Consider the following 17,129-nt stretch of genomic DNA (forward strand, 5'->3'; position numbering starts at 1 on the left):
CAAAATGATGTAAAAGACTAGCATTATTATGACCAGTTCCATGCATAAACCTTTAGGTTTAGCAGCTGTGACCATGGCAGGGGCCCTGTACATGAAAGATGGAGCATTAAGACTTATTGAGCTTCATGCTGTTTCTACGAATAAATACCAGTTAACAAATTGGTGGAACTTGTTTAATCAAAATGTAAATCTAACAGCAATGATCGCCCTCTGATTCATGTTTTTTTCACGTAAAAATCATCATTACTGCAAGATAAATTGAGGTAAATAAGTATACTGTAAGTGAATGTTTGAGTACTGAAAGCATTTCTATCGTGGCTGAGAAACCTAATCACGTCTCATACATTTTCCAGCTTTGTAACCTTGCCAAACAGGAAGAAGGAAGTACATGGCCAATACATACTCATTCTGTTTGTGTGGACATCTCCTCTGGTGAATGGTGCATGTAGACTTTTCCCAAGCAGATCCCTTGATATTTTATTACATTTCCAAAAATAAACTTTATTCAGAATAAAAAATATACACAAAACAAGAACTGATTGACATATTCTTGGTTAGTATGGGTGTCAGGGGTTCTAGGGTGAAGGCGGGAAAATTAGATTGAGAGGGAGAGCTAGATCAGCCATGATTGAATGATATAACCATATAACAATTACAGCACGGAAACAGGCCATCTCGGCCCTACAAGTCCATGCCGAACAATTTTTTCCCCTTAGTCCCACCTGCCTGCACTCGTACCATAACCCTCCATTCCCTTCTCATCCATATGCCTATCCAATTTATTTTTAAATGATACTAATGAACCTGCCTCCACCACTTCCACTGGGAGCTCATTCCACACCGCTACCACTCTCTGCGTAAAGAAGTTCCCCCTCATATTACCTCTAAACTTCTGTCCCTTAATTCTGAAGTCATGTCCTCTTGTTTGAATCTTCCCTATTCTCAAAGGGAAAAGCTTGTCCACATCAACTCTGTTGGAGTAGACTTGATGGAGTAGACTTGATGGGCCGAATGGCCTAATTCTGCTCCTATCACTTCTGAACTGTGCAAAGACTCTTCTGACATCCTCAGCAGCTATACATACATTCATTGGTGTTGAATTTAGTAGTGTTCACAACAACTATAATTATTCCAGGTATTCTTGCTACTCATGTGGTCTCCCTGAGGTGATATCCCTTTCCTTGTTTGAGGGGCGTCTCCACCAAACCCTGTCCCTCAATGTCCAGCAGCGGAAGGACCTTAGACAGTGGTCCTCCTCACCAAGCCTTGCCGTTGGCTGCACCAAGCTTCAGTGCGTCCCTCAGCATGTACTCCTGCAGTCTGCAGCGGGCCAGTCGGCAACATCCCCTGACGGACATCTCGCTCCGCTGGGAGGTCAACAAGTTTCTGGGCAGACCAACGAGTGTCTTTCACCGAGTTGATGACCTTCCAGCAGCACTTGACATCCATCTCTGAATGTGTCCTGGGAAACTGTCCTATCCATGTCCTCCAGAGATGCTGCATGACCCACTGAGTTACTCCAGCACTTTGTATGTGACGCAAGATTCCAGCATCTGCAGTTCCTTGTGCCTCTATTAAAAAGTTCAACTTTTATTGAAAAAGCTAATTCAACTGACAAGACTAAAGATAAATGAGGAAGGTTCCTTCAAAGTCTGAAGAAGTCAAAATGTCTAAAGAAGGGTCTCGATCTGAAACATCACCCAGTCCTTCTCTCCTGAGATGCTGCTTGTCCCGCTGAGTTATTCCAGCATTTTGTGTCTATCTTCCTTAAAAGTATTCCTTTCAAACAAAATATCTGAGCATATCAACAGAGGCCTCTCTGTTTAATACAGAAAACAAATGCGTCGGCTTCTGCAGAATTAAATATCATTTAAGTACTTTTTAATGAAAAGAATCATTTTACTTACCAAAGCATGCAATATTTCCATCCATGCCAATATACTTGAGGTCATACTTTGCTGCTTCATTCTCGAGCGGATCAGTTTCAGACACATCGTCCTGAGAAAATATTTCTTTTTGCCTGAATTCTGCGTTGTCATCGAAGTTGATCTTGGCATCGAAGCACACAACTGAAAGGCCAAGATGGAAAAGCAATTAAAATAACAAGTTTGGAGGGATAGGGACCAAACGCAGGCAGGTGGGACTAGTGTAAACATAGAAACATAGAAATTAGGTGCAGGAGTAGGCCATTCGGCCCTTCGAGCCTGCACCGCCATTCAATATGATCATGGCTGATCATCCAACTCGGTATCCCATACCTGCCTTCTCTCCATACCCCCTGATCCCCTTAGCCACAAGGGCCACATCTAACTCCCTCTTAAATATAGCCAATGAACTGGCCTCAACTACCCTCTGTGGCAGAGAATTCCAGAGATTCACCACTCTCTGTGTGAAAAAAGTTCTTCTCATCTCGGTTTTAAAGGATTTCCCCCTTATCCTTAAGCTGTGACCCCTTGTCCTGGACTTCCCCAACATCGGGAACAATCTTCCTGCATCTAGCCTGTCCAACCCCTTAAGAATTTTGTAAGTTTCTATAAGATCCCCTCTCAATCTTCTAAATTCTAGAGAGTATAAACCAAGTCTATCCAGTCTTTCTTCATAAGACAGTCCTGACATCCCAGGAATCAGTCTGGTGAACCGTCTCTGCACTCCCTCTATGGCAATAATGTCCTTCCTCAGATTTGTAGCTGGGACATGTTGGCCATTTTGTAGGCAAGTTGGGTTGAATGGCCTGCTTCCACGACATGGGGAAATTATTTGGCAGGTCATGATTAGAATGGATTTATCGAGATACAAAAATGACAGCGCAGTTCTGGAAAAAGGAAGTTCCAAATATTTATTAAGGCATTCATGCCCACATCATCATCATCACCATCATCATCATCGTTGAAAACATCAACGGGCACGGTGCCTTTCAATGCTATGTATGACACGGATCGCAACTTCTACTGAAACAGGCCCTTTAGCCCACCGAGTCCGCACCGACCAATGATCCCCGCGCATTAACACTACCCTACACACACTAGGAACAATTTACACTTACACTACGCCAATTAACCTACAAACTTATAATATGCCTTTGGAGTGTGGGAGGAAACTGAAGGTCTTGGAGAAAAACCCACGCGGTCATGGGAGACCGAGATGAGAAAAACAGAGAGTGGTGAATCTCTGGAATTCTCTGCCACAGAAGGTAGTTGAGGCCAGTTCATTGGCTATATTTAAGAGGGAGTTAGATGTGGCCCTTGTGGCTAAATGGATCAGGGAGTATGGAGAGAAGGCAGGTACAGGATACTGAGTTGGATGATCAGCCATGATCATATTGAATGGCAGTGCAGGCTCGAAGGAACGAATGGCCTACTCCTGCACCTAATTTCTATGTTTCTATTTTCTATGTTTCTAACTCCGTTCAGACAGCACCAGCAGTCGGGATGGAACCCGGGTCCCTGGCGCTGTAAGCGCTACAAGGCAACTACTATACCACTGCGCCACCGTGCCGCATAATTTATAGATTTGCCGATGGAATTCATGCACTTCTGCTGTTAATCAAGGCAGGCACAACACTGGAACAGCAGATGCTGGTTTAAGTCGAAGATAGACACAAAAAGCTGAACTCAGCGGGACAAGCAGCATTTTTGGAGAGAAGGAATTGGTGATGATTCAGGTCTTCAGGCTGTTTGAAGAGGCGTCTTGATCTGAAACTTCACCCATTTCTTCTCTCCAGAGATGCAGCCTGTCCCCGCTGAGTTACTCCAGCGTTTTGTGTCTATCGCTGAAGATCTGCTGTGGCTATCCTGCAACACTGCCTGCTGAGACTTTAGCACTCCCAGGCAATGCTCTTTTGTAACCTCACATGGGTGAACATGCATGAAGCACCAGGAAGGAACCCCAGGAGTAACATCTGCAAAGTTCATGAACTGCTGGGAGTGCTAGTTGAAGCTTGATTGCTTCTGACTGTTGATGCACTTCCACAAGTATTTGGTGGTTTCTGCAACCACTTCAAGTGGCAGAGGTTCTGTGGGGAATGGTGCAACAAATGCTAATGGGGTTTGTCCGAATATCATGCATTTCTGCACTAATACGTTGCTGCCAGACATGGATGCACCATTTTGGCCTTTTCCTTTCTCCCCAGGAAGCAAAAATCAAATACCAGCGGGCAGAGCTTTCAGGTGAGGGGGGCAAAGGTTACAGAAGATGTGTACGGCTTTCATGTTTTACACAGAGGGCAGTGGGTGCCTGGAACGCATTGCTGGGGTGGTGGCTGAGGCAGATACCTTGGTGGCATTTAAAAGACTGTTGGCCAGGCATCTGGTATTGCTCTGGTATTTTATTTAATTCACATGTTTAATCAATAATGTTTTATAATTATTGTTTAATGTTTTATGTATCATTCTTAACTGGATGTTAAGAATGTATGTCATGTTGTCACATGCGGGCGGAGCACCAAGGCAAATTCCTTGTATGTGAATACTTGGCCAATAAACTTATTCAAACTTATTCATGCATTCAATCATTCATTGATTCAATCATTCATTGATTCATCCATTCATCATTCATTCATCATTCATTCAGTCATTCATTCATTCATTCAGTCATTCATTCATTCATTCATTCATTCATACATTCATTCTGGAAATGCAAGGAAAGGGGGTGATATGAGTTACATACAGGTAGACAAGTGATGGTCTTGGCTTCATGTTCGGCACAGACATTGTGGGCCGAAGGGCCTGCTCCTGGACTGGACTGGTCTACCTTCTACCTTCAGTACAACACCTGAGATCTTCAGGAGCCTGCTGTCTGCCATGCTTATTTAACGTAGGAGGGATGCAGAGGACACGGGGGTGGGGGGTGGGGGGTGGGGGTGGGTGGGGGGGGGGGGGGGGGTCCGCTGAGATTGAAGAGAGACCCAGTGGAGGGGGGTGGTGGGGGGGGGGGCGCCGAGAAGGATGGGGCACTGTTCGATGAACTTTCATAACTTTGTTGGTACCAGAAACGTGGAGACTCTTTGTGCACCGTCTAGGATTTGGTCTACTCTTTTAGTTTAGTTTAGAAATACAGCGCGGAAACATGCCCCTCGGCCCACCGACCAACCAGCGACCCCACACATTAACACTATCCTACACCCACTAGGGACAACTTACACATACACCAAGGCAATTAACCTGCAAACCAGCACGTCGTCAGAGTGTGGGAGGAAACCGAAGATCTCATAGGGAACCCACATGGTCACGGGGAGAACCGTCGAAACTACGTACAGACAGCACCCGTAGTCAGGATCGAACACGGGTCTCCGGCGCTGCACGCGCTGTAAGGCAGCAACTCAACCGCTGCGCCACCGTGGCCGCCCGTGGTGGGCTGTATGATTTTACCGGATTGCATGTACAGAAACAAAGAAGTTCACCGTACCTAGGTGCCTGCGACAATAAGGTATAATTGAATCTTCTGGACAGATGCCCACATACACTCCAGTCACAATGACCCTTCCCTGCAAGCCTGCATTCCAGAATAACTTTAAGTTACACTTAAAGGTCCCATGGTAATTCACGCTGTCACTGAACAACATTGTTCATCTGACTCCTTGCAGTACTCAGTCCTTTAACTCAGCAACGCAAGGCTGGCTTGGTTCCTACAATTCAACCAGACGGCACGGATTAATTACGTGTCACGGTCAACATTTTTTATTTGCTTTCTGGAGACATCTCCTTTTTATCAGTTCTGAAGAAAGACCATCAACATGAAACATTAACTCTGTTTGCTACTCAGCAGATGGTGCCTGACCTGCTGGATGTTTCCAGCATTCTGTTGTTTAATCATTACCTCCAGGAGGACTGGCTAGAAGTTTAGTTTAGTTAACTTTAGAGATACAGTGCAGAAGCAGGCCCTTCGGCCCACCGAGTCCACACCGACCAGTGATTCCCCCCCACACTAACACTCCCCTACACAAACTAGGGACAATTTTACAATTTTATCATGCCAATTAACCCTACAAACTTGTACGTCTTTGGAATGTGGGAGGAAACCAGAGATCCCCAAGAAAACCCACGGAGGGCGCGGGGAGAACGTAGAAATTCCGTACAGACAGCACCCAGTAGTCAGGATCGAACCCTGGTCTCTGGCGCTGTGAGGCAACAACTCTGCCACTGCACCAACTTGCCGCCCCATTGTGGGCCAAAGGGCTATCCCCGTGATGTACAGTTATATGTTCTATGTTAAATAAGCTTGTGCTCGTTGACTCAACTCACTGGTAAAAAAAATTACATTGTGAACTGCTCTCTCAAAAGAAAGCACCCCTGCTTTTATTGGAAACTATTTTACATAGTGTGGAGACGGGCAGGAATCAGATGCATTAGAGTAAAATGCAAGATGGGAGCTATTGCAAAACTGGAAAGAAGGTTCGAGCAGTAAAGACCAAATAAAAAGTCTGAGTGAGTTTCATGGCGGACCAAATATAAACAGGCACTAATTATGGCTGGAGAGAATTTGAAATTAGTGAGAGACCAGAAAAGATTATTTATCCAGATAGGACAATTACCATGAGAAGAACAGCAACTGCAATGGGAGCAGGGATACTTGTAATAAGTAGTCATTATTGCAATAATTAGTCCACCTGGACCTGCCTGATCTCCCAGTTGCCAAATACTTTAACTCCCCTTCCCACACTGACCTCTGTCCTGGGCCTCCTCCTTTGTGAGAGTGAGGCTCAATGCAAATTGGAGGAACAGCACCTTGTATTTCGCTCGGGCAGCTTACACCCCAGTGATATGAGTTCAAGCTTCATTCTGTTTCCTCAAGTAACCCCTGCGTTCCCTCTCTCTCCATCCCTCCCCCATCCAAGCCGTACCAGCTTCAACGTTGTCTTGTTGTATGTACTCGTTCTCACCTAGCAAGCAGCTAACAATAATGGCCTCTTTCCTTTCCTGTTGCTTTTTTGCATATCTTTCATTCATTTGTTCTATATCTCTCCACATCGCCGTCTATATCTCTCGTTTCCCTTTCCCGACTCCCAGTCTGAAGAAGGGGCACGACCCAAAGATTTTTGCTACTACTTGCATTAAAAATGGTTAGAGTATTTGTCTCGTGGTTGTAACATTATTAAACTCCCTTTAAATGTCTGCAGGAGAAATAAGTTAGCATTCAGTTGCAAAGTTAGTTTATAGTTTCTGCCTACATGCTCATTTTTAAGTGAAAATGGTGGAAAGATATGTTTGGACGATGATATATCCTAAATGATCTATAATGGATGTCCATAATATTGATGGAGATTTAATACATTAGAACGGTCTAGATGAATGCATTGACTTTCAAATTATTACCCAAAGACACTATAATTTTGAACTGAACTATTAAAGTGAATGATAAGCGCAAGGGCATTCTGCAAAAAACATTGTTAACTTCTCAGCATGTCAATGCAAATTTATGACACTTTCAATCAAAATATTCTAAAATGAATATGATTATATTATAAGTAGGTGGACTGATCACAATTAAATTGAAATATACAACTAGCTGGATTTAGTGTCAAATAGTTATGCAGCACGGAAATAACCTCTTTGTCCCAACTTGTCGACAAAGATGCCCCTTCTACGCTAGTCCCAACTGCCCACATTTGGCCCTATCCCTCCAAACCTTTCTTATCCATGTACCTGTCCAAATGTATTTTAAATTATGTTATTGTACCTGCCTCAACTACCTCCACAGGCAACTTACTCCATATATGAAAAAAAAAGTTGCCCCTCAGGTTCCTATTAAATCTTTACCCTCTCACCTTAAACCTATATCCTCTGGTTCTTGATTTCCCCGACTTTGGGCAAAAGACTCTGTGCATTCATCCAATCTATTTCCCTCGTGATGTATACATCTTAACTAAAATAAATAAGCCAGTTCCAATGAAAACTCCATCTGAATGTAACCAGCACAAAGGCAACAAACATTCAGGAGTGCTTGCATGATCTCCAGTTATCTATTAACAGAGGGTATTTCAAAGGTGAAAATGAACAAGGCCAAAACATGAAAGGACACAATGTGCTGGAGTAACTCAGCGGGTCAGATAGAATCTCTGGAGAACATTGACAGGTGACATTTTGGGGCCCTTCAGAATGAACATCTATTGCAATTCAAGATATTCGATTCCAGAATCACGTCAATGGAGGCAATGATCGCAATTTTAAATTATCTACATTTTTGCTTTTACCCTCCTGTTATTTCCAAGTTTATTAGGGTTCGCTGTTGAACCCTTCAAATGAGAAGAAACATTACAGAATTAAGAGCCAGTGGGCAGATATGTTCAAATGACAGAACAGTTTTACAGATGAAATTTGTTCAGTGTTTAGAAAACCCCCAAAATTGTTCTATTTCACTATTCTATTTGAAAGCATCACATCTGAACATAGTCAGAAAGCCTTATAATATCTATCATGTATATGCTTCAAATTGCTCATGAATAAATTGTCAAATCCAACTAAAGGACATGGCCAAAATAAGTGTGTTTGCATAAATTGCAAACTTTTCCTTTGACGTACTGCAGAATTGCAATTATGTCACGATTTGAGCATGTTCTTAAAGCTGGATCTCAATAGAAAAAGTAGCATCCAAGACGACATTGGATCCATTTGTTCGAAGCACATTGATGTCCAGCATAAGCAGCAGAAGGAACCCTTTGGCCCACCAATCCACACCCGACCCTTACACTAGCTTTATATTATCCCACTTTCTCATCCACCCCCTACACAGTTGTGGCAATTTGCAGAAGCCAATTAACCTACAAACACGCATGTCTTTGGGATGAGGGAGGAAACCGGAGCACCCAGAGGAAACCCATGCGGTCACAGTGAGAATGTGCAAACTCCACATGGACAGCACCTGAGGTCAGGGGCGGCATAGTGGTGCAGTGGTAGAGTTGCTGCCTTACAGCGCCAGAGACCCGGTTTCAATCCTGAGTATGGGTGCTGCCTGTATGGAGTTTGTATGTTCTCCCTGGAATCGTGTGGGTTTTCTCTGGGTGCTCCAGTTTCCTTCCACACCCCAAAGGCGTACAGGTTTGTAGGTTAATTGGGATCTGTAAATTGTAAATTGTTCCTAATGTGTAGGATAGTATTAGTGTACGGAGTGATCTCTGGTCAGCGCAGACTCGATGGGCCAAAGGGCCTGTTTCCATGCTGTATCTTTCAGGTCGTGAACGTTCTTATTAATATCTTTCATAAGTTCTTTGATACAGAATGGAAACTGGCCCTCCGGCTCACCGCGATCACGCCAACCCACGATCACACTTACATTAGTTTTATCCTTCACACTAGGGACAATTTATCAAAGCCAATTAATCTACAAACCTGTGCGTCTTTGGAGTGTGGGAGGAAACCGGAGCACCCGGGGAAAACCCATGCCGTCAGAGGGAGAACGTAGAAACTCCACACAGCCACGATCCACTGTCATAAGCCTGTGTCTGGATGGAGGCCAGGACCCACTCTCTGTCGACACTGGATCATTGCATTTTCTGGTAACTTGTGGATGGAATTGAAAACTGTGTACTCATCATCTCATCCCGATTCAGATTCAGATTCAATTTTAATTGTCATTGTCAGTGTACAGTACAGAGACAACGAAATGCATTTAGCATCTCCCTTGAAGAGCGACATAGCAAACAATTTGAATAAAAAATAAATAATAAGTGTCCGGGGGGGGGGGGGGGGGGGGTGATTGGCAGTCACCGAGGTACGTTGTGTAGTAGAGTGACAGCCGCCGGAAAGAAGCTGTTCCTCGACCTGCTGGTTCGGCAACGGAGAGACCTGTAGCGCCTCCCGGATGGTAGGAGGGTAAACAGTCCATGGTTGGGGTGAGAGCAGTCCTTGGCGATGCTGAGCGCCCTCCGCAGACAGCGCTTGCTTTGGACAGACTCAATGGAGGGGAGCGTGGAACCGGTGATGCGTTGGGCAATTTTCACCACCCTCTGCAGTGCCTTCCGGTCGGAGACAGAGCAGTTGCCATACCATACTGTGATGCAGTTGGTAAGGATGCTCTCGATGGTGCAGCGGTAGAAGTTCACCATGATCTGAGGAGACAGATGGACCTTCTTCAGTCTCCTCAGGAAGAAGAGACGCTGATGAGCCTTCTTGATCAGAGTAGAGGTATTGTGGGTCCAAGAGAGGTCATCGGAGATGTTGACTCCCAGGAACCTGAAGCTAGAAACACGTTCCACCTCCGTCCCGTTAATGTGGATGGGGGTGTGCGTGCCGCCTCTGGACTTCCTGAAGTCTACAATGAGCTCCTTGGTCTTCTTGGAGTTAAGGGCCAGGTTGTTGTCAGCGCACCATGCTGCTAAGTGCTGGACCTCCTCCCTGTAGGCCAGCTCATCGTTGTTGCTGATGAGGCCAATCACCGTTGTATCATCTGCATACTTGATGATGGTGTTAGTACCATGTACAGGTGTGCAGTCATAGGTGAAGAGGGAGTAGAGGAGGGGGCTCAGCACACAGCCCTGAGGAACGCCGGTGTTCAGGGTGAGGGTTGAAGAGGTGTGCTTGTCTAACCTCACAGACTGGGGTCTGTTGGTTAGAAAGTCCAGTATCCAGTTGCAGAGGGAGGGGTCGATGCCCAGGTTACCGAGTTTGGTGATCAGTTTTGATGGAATAATGGTGTTGAATGCTGAGCTGTAATCGATGAACAGCATTCTTACATAAGTGTCTCTGTTGTCAAGGTGGGAGAGGGCAGAGTGAAGTGCCGTTGAGATGGTGTTCCACCCCCAGTGTTCCACCATCAGTGTTCCACCCCCAGATTTGACCTTAAAGTGAAAGAAAGCAGCTGATGTGGACAATGCCCCAAGGACAGAACAGCCACGATTGAATGGCGGAGTAGACTTGATGGGCCGAATGGCCTAATTCTGCTCCTAAAGGGGCCTGTCCCACTTAGGCTATTTTTTCGATGACTGCCGGTGATTGGACCCCCCCCCCATGGCGATGTCTACGGTAAGCTGCGCCAACCTACCACCTAGTCGACCTCAAGCTACCGGCAACCGGCGACCCATTAGGACGTCCATCTACGACCACACCCCTACGACAACCTACGACCACACAGGCGACAACCAAAGTCAACCTATGAAACCCGCGACAAGCTACGACAAGCAACGACCCTGTCAGCGACAACTGAAGACAACTGAAGACAGTTCAGTCGTCAGTTGACGTAGGTAGTCGCCAATGGAATTCACAGTTGCCAAAACGTTTTGAACATTTCAAAATCCAGCAGCGACCAGAAAAATGTTACGACTCTTTAGACGACAGGCGTCACCCTATGACGACAGCCTAGTCGTTTGTAGTCGCCCGAAAAATTGCCTAAATGGGACAGGGGCTTAATTCATGAACCTCCACCCTGGACCTATTTGCATTTATTTTATATTTAATACCAGAAATACAGGGACATCTTAAATCCAACATCAGCAACTTTCAGCATTCTTCTGCACAAGGTTGTAACTTGGTACACCAGACAATAATAATCCAATCGCTTTTCTCATATGACTACCAGCGTGAAGAACCTGATTTCAAACTGGATTGGACATGTGAAGATCTGTCTAAGAGGTTCACTGATACAATCAATACATTTAATTAATTATAAGAACTCCTTAACTGCAAAAGCAGAAATAAGGTGATAAGGATCTCAATTCTGTCAAAACTAAAAATCATACAGAATTAACTATTGACAGATGAAAGCCAATGAGTTCCTTTCATTTAATTGACTGAAAATGAACACTCATAAAATTAGTAAGCTGTTTTTTTCCCATTTCCAATCATGCTATATAATATGTGAAGAATTGTGTGCATTTCCTCTAACTAACAAATATGGCAGGGCAGACGAGAGGTCACCATTAAATTAAATACCAGATTCAATTTTAAATTTCAAAATTGATTTGCTACACAAGTGGTCAATGTCACTATAATGTAACATGTAGATTAATCTTCATGCTTCCAACAATAATTTCCTGGAAAATATCATTCTGGCTGTTGGAAATTTTTAAAAGATCACTGTTTCTCTAAACACGAGAAAAATAACATTTTATGCTTCAGCTCATCTCTTGGCTGCAAGAAAATTTGAAAATAATATGAACCCAAAGTAATTTAGATATCTTATTCCAAAATACCACTTCCAACGAAATGCGTTTAAGTCCATGCACCTTGCAATTCATATGTGCCCTTAAACGAGCAAAATAAATGAGGCAAAAGACTGCATCAGAAAAAAACTAGAACAAAAACTCAGTCGAAAGAAGGGTCTGGACCCGAAACGTCGCCCATTCCGTCTCTTCAACCATGGCTGGTCTATTTTCCCTCTCAATCCATTTTTCCTGCCTTCTCCCCATAACCTTTGACCCCCTTACTGTGTTAGCTTTTGTTCTTTCTCCACTGGTGATGCCTGACCTCAGAAGCTTTTCCTGTATTTTCTGCTTTTACAACTTTTGTGAATGTCTGTTTTTTTATTGTCCCCCACTTGAAGAGCCTTTTATTGGACTTGGCTTCGTACAGGTTTACCACAATATCAGGTCTTAAAGGATTAAATAAAGGTGGCAAGTTACAAACCCGTGGCTAGTATTCCTTCATTTTCAATATTTGAGGAGTATTTACTTAGTAAAGTAAATTGTCCCACTGTACGAGTTCACCCAAGAGCTCTTCCGAGTTTAAAAAAAAATCAAACTCGTAACCATATAACCATATAACAATTACAGCACGGAAACAGGCCATCTCGGCCCTACAAGTCTGTGCCGAACAAATGTTTTTTCCCCTTAGTCCCACCTGCCTGCACTCATACCATAACCCTCCATTCCCTTCTCATCCATATGCCTATCCAATTTATTTTTAAATGATACCAATGAACCTGCCTCCACCACTTCCACTGGAAGCTCATTCCACACCGCTACCACTCTCTGAGTAAAGAAGTTCCCCCTCATATTACCCCTAAACTTCTGTCCCTTCATTCTGAAGTCATGTCCTCTTGTTTGAATCTTCCCTATTCTCAAAGGGAAAAGCTTGTCCACATCAACTCTGTCTATCCCTCTCATCATTTTAAAGACCTCTATCAAGTCCCCCCTTAACCTTCTGCACTCCAGAGAATAAAGACCTAACTTATTCAACCTATCTCTGTAACTTAGTTGCTGAAACCCAGGCAACATTCTAGTAAATCTCCTCTGTACTCTCTCTATTTTGTTGACATCCTTCCTATAATTGGGCAACCAAAATTGTACACCATACTCCAGATTTGGTCTCACCAATGCCTTGTACAATTTTAACATTACATCCCAGCTCGTAGAATGAACGTAGCGGGTACGTCGGAGCTCGGGGACGTCTCTTAGCGGCTTGTAACGCTAACGGCAGATACTTGGGAAACACGGTAAGCTCGGGAAACCTCGTGAAGATTTTTCAACATGTTGAAAAATGTCCACGAGAGCCCCGGGTACTTACGAGCGGCCATTACCGTAAATCTCCAAGTTCGAATCATGGCAAACTCGGAGAGAACTCTTGAATGAACTCGTACAGTGAGACAGGGCTTTTAGGGACTCAACAGGGGAACCCAGAACAAATGTGTATATTTTTAAGGTAGACACAAAATACTGGAGTAACTCAATGGGACAGGCACCATCTCTGGAGAGAAGGATTGGGTGAGGTTTCGGGTCGAGACCCTTCTTCAGACTATATTAAGATTGGAGCAAGGATGTGTAGAGTAAAATCAGGAGCCACAGAAGGCGAGTCAGTTCCAAAATAAAATGCATTTGTACCAGTTTTAGAGTTTTAGAGATACAGTATAGAAACAGGCCCTTGGGCCCACTGAGTCCACACACAATTGATCACCCAGGCACTATTTCTATATTATCCCACTTTATCTTCCCACATGCTGGGGACAATTTACAGAGGACAATTAACCAATAAACCCGCAGGAGACTAGAGCACCCTGGTCGCAGGGTGAACATGCAAACTCCGCACAGACAGCACCCATAGCCAGGATCGAACCAGAGTCTCTTGCGTTGTGGGGCAGCAGCTCTAACGCTGTGCCACAGCACTGCCCTGAATACATACTGCCCACAACGAATACTTCTGCTGATGATGGAACCTCGATATGATCATTAATAACACATAGGAAAAATATCACTTCGATCTGCGATACTTTAGAATGATTCTCTTTTCTTTTTCATGAACCGATTTCCTTTTTCTCTGTGTTGCGATGAATATTCTCAATCTGATACAAAATAATCCGATTTATTTGGAATATGATTTTTGATATTGCATTTCCTTTCCAGGCCAAAAATGTTCAATTGTTATTCATGTCAATCGCAGGTGCGCAGATGTGATTGCTTTTGTTAAAAAAAATTCCCGTACAGGGCGTCAAATTTAACTTCATTTGGGGGAAAGCAGGCACATGAACGAGAGGCTCTCTGGCCCTGTTGGGTAGAAATATTATTGAAAAGGCAACACTGGTGATGCTGAACAGCAACTCAACCAGCAACCTGCAGCATTTTCAAAGCCCACACTGCCAAACCTGGTAGAATAACGCAGCATGGATTTCTATTGAAATACCACGGAGAGTTTCGGAAATCGTGTGTGGACAGGACGCCAAATGCACTTTTTCCGAAGGACGAAAGGCCGAAGCCATGACGCTGAACGGACATTACGAAAAGCCAATATATAAATTTTTTAAAGTGTTTCATATATATTTATCATATCGGCTTCATGTCCTTTCATCGTCATGTCCTTTCGGCATCTTGGCTTCGGCATCTCGTCCTTTGGCAAAAGTGCATTCGCCATCCTGCCCGGGTACCTTTGGACTTACACCCCTTTCCATATTCTGCTCCGGTTTGTATATAACAATCCGTCTTCAAAAGTCGTCCCTATTTGGATATCATTGAAATATCTAAACACAATTTGCAACTAGGCATTGGTGAGGCTGCAGTTCAATTACTGTGTTCAGCTTTGGTGGCCCCCACTATTGGAAGGATGCTGTTAAGCTGGAAGGACTGCAGAGAAGATTTAACAGGATGTTCCCAGAACTGGAGGGCCTGAATTCCAGGTGGAGGTTGGGCAAGCATGGACTTCATTCCTTGGCACGCAGGAGGATAAGGAGTGATCTCATAGAGGTGTACAAGACCATGACTAGTGTGGATGGGGCATCTTGGTCAGCATGGGCAAGTTGGACCGAAGGGCCTGTTTCCATGCTGTATCCCTCTTGCCGTGAACTCTGTTAGTTCTGCAAAACAGATAGTCCGACAAGACTCTGGAACCAAAGGTCATAAGTGATAGTAGAATTCGGCCATTTGACCCATCAAGTCTACTCCACCATTCAATCAAGGCTGATCTATCTCTCCCTCCCAACCCCATTCTCCTGCCTTCTCCCCATAAACTCTGACACCCGTACCAATCAAGAATCTATCTGTCTCTGCCTTAAAGATATCTACTGACTTGACCTCCACAGCCTTCTGTGGCAAAGAATTCCAAGGAAAATAAGGGGTGAAAAAAGGTGCCGGAAATTCGGCGGTGATCTTGTACAAACCATTGCCTTTTCAACAGTCTGGGGGTAAGCATCACCCACATCTCCTACAAGCCAAAAGGAGAGCTGTCTTCATTTCTCTTTGGTTCTGCAAAAACTGCCACCACTGGGACTCGCATCCCCTGCAACATTCTCCAGCATAGGCTTATCTGTTTTACTTTGGACAATTGCTAAGTCTCATAAAACCAGGGCAATAAATATTTCTTATCTTTTAAGGGTTTAAAATGCTTTCTAATTGCTTAATGTCTCCTCCATTTGCTCAATTTCCAGTTTGAATGATGCATAGTTAATTATTATAAAATCCACCAAATAGCAAGTCATCGGCTAATTCACTCATTATCACAGCATGGGAGACACATGGAAGATACAGATAAAAACAATCTTCTCAATGCTGTGCCACTTAGCAACAGGGTGGCGATCGTGAATCTGCTCAGCGGATGACTGTTAATTGGTGTAGCTTCGTTTGGAGATATACTGTGGAAACAGGCCCTTCAGCCCACTGAGTCCGTGCTGACCATTGATACACTAGTTCTATCCAACGCACTTAGGACAATTTACAGGTCAATCAACCTACAAAGCTGCACTTCTTTGGAATGTGGGAGGAAACCGGAGCACTGGGATCCACAGGGTCACGGGGAGAACGCACAAACTCCGTACAGACAGCACCCGTAGTCAGGATCAAACCCGAGTCTCTGGCGCTGTGAGGCAGCAACTACCGCTGCGCCACTGTACCGCCCATATAGCAAATTGTTCTTTTCATACATTTGCTCACAATGTAAGTTAAGTCTTCATTTAAAAATTCATAAACTGTTTAATAATTCAGTATTTGGTCAAATATCGTAAAAGCAAAAAAAAAAAAATGTAACTCAAAAGTTTTTTAAACTAATAGCTTTTAGAGATAAGATTCCTGTTTGCACGAATTTCCTCCACCCCAAGATATTTATTTTAAGGCTGATATTCAGAACAGTTCACAATAACCATTTGGGAATTATTTTATTTTGAATTGTAAATGTTAAAGATTTGTCGAAAATGTCTACTCGGGGGCAGCGTGCAGGAGGGAGAGGGACAGGGTGTCAGAGAGGGATGGGGTGAGAGGACGGGGAGAGAGATGGAGAGGAATGGGTGAATGGGAAAGGAGGAGAGAAAGGGCAAGGAAAGGAGTTGAGGGGAAATGGCGGATCTATTGAGGATCTTGCCATTGAGGGAGTGCAGCGTAGGTTTACGAGGTTAATTCCCGGGATGGCGGGACTGTCATATGCTGATAGAATGGAGCGACTGGGCTTGAATACACTGGTATTTAAAGGATGAGAGGGAATCTTATTGAAGCATATAATATTATTAAGGGATTGGACAGGCTAGAGGCAGGAAACATGTTCCCGATGTTGGGGGAGTCCAGAACCAGGGGCCACAGTTTAAGAATAAGGGGTAGGCCATTTAGAACGGAGATGAGGAAAAACATTTTCACCCAGAGAGTGGTGAATCCTTGGAATTCTCTGCCTCGGAATACGGTGGAGGCCAATTCTCTGGATGCTTTTCCGAGAGAGTTAGATAGAGCTCTTAAAGATAGGGATATGGGGAGAAGGCAGGAATGGAGTACTGATTGTGGATGATCAGCCATG

The 17,129-nt window shown here is 44.2% G+C and overlaps 1 protein-coding gene across 1 annotated transcript in view; it reads right to left on the bottom strand.

Annotated features, from left to right (window-relative positions):
- The window catches only part of suclg2 (succinate-CoA ligase GDP-forming subunit beta), a 257,573-nt gene that overhangs the window by 76,073 nt on the left and 164,371 nt on the right, over nt 1-17,129 (bottom strand). The window contains exon 8 of the mRNA XM_055647635.1: nt 1,908-2,069. Coding sequence (XP_055503610.1) covers nt 1,908-2,069 — 162 coding nt within the window. The remainder of the gene's footprint in view (nt 1-1,907; nt 2,070-17,129) is intronic.

The sequence above is a fragment of the Leucoraja erinacea genome, chromosome 16 (assembly GCF_028641065.1).
Source record: "Leucoraja erinacea ecotype New England chromosome 16, Leri_hhj_1, whole genome shotgun sequence".
NCBI classification, from domain to species: Eukaryota; Metazoa; Chordata; class Chondrichthyes; order Rajiformes; family Rajidae; genus Leucoraja; species Leucoraja erinaceus.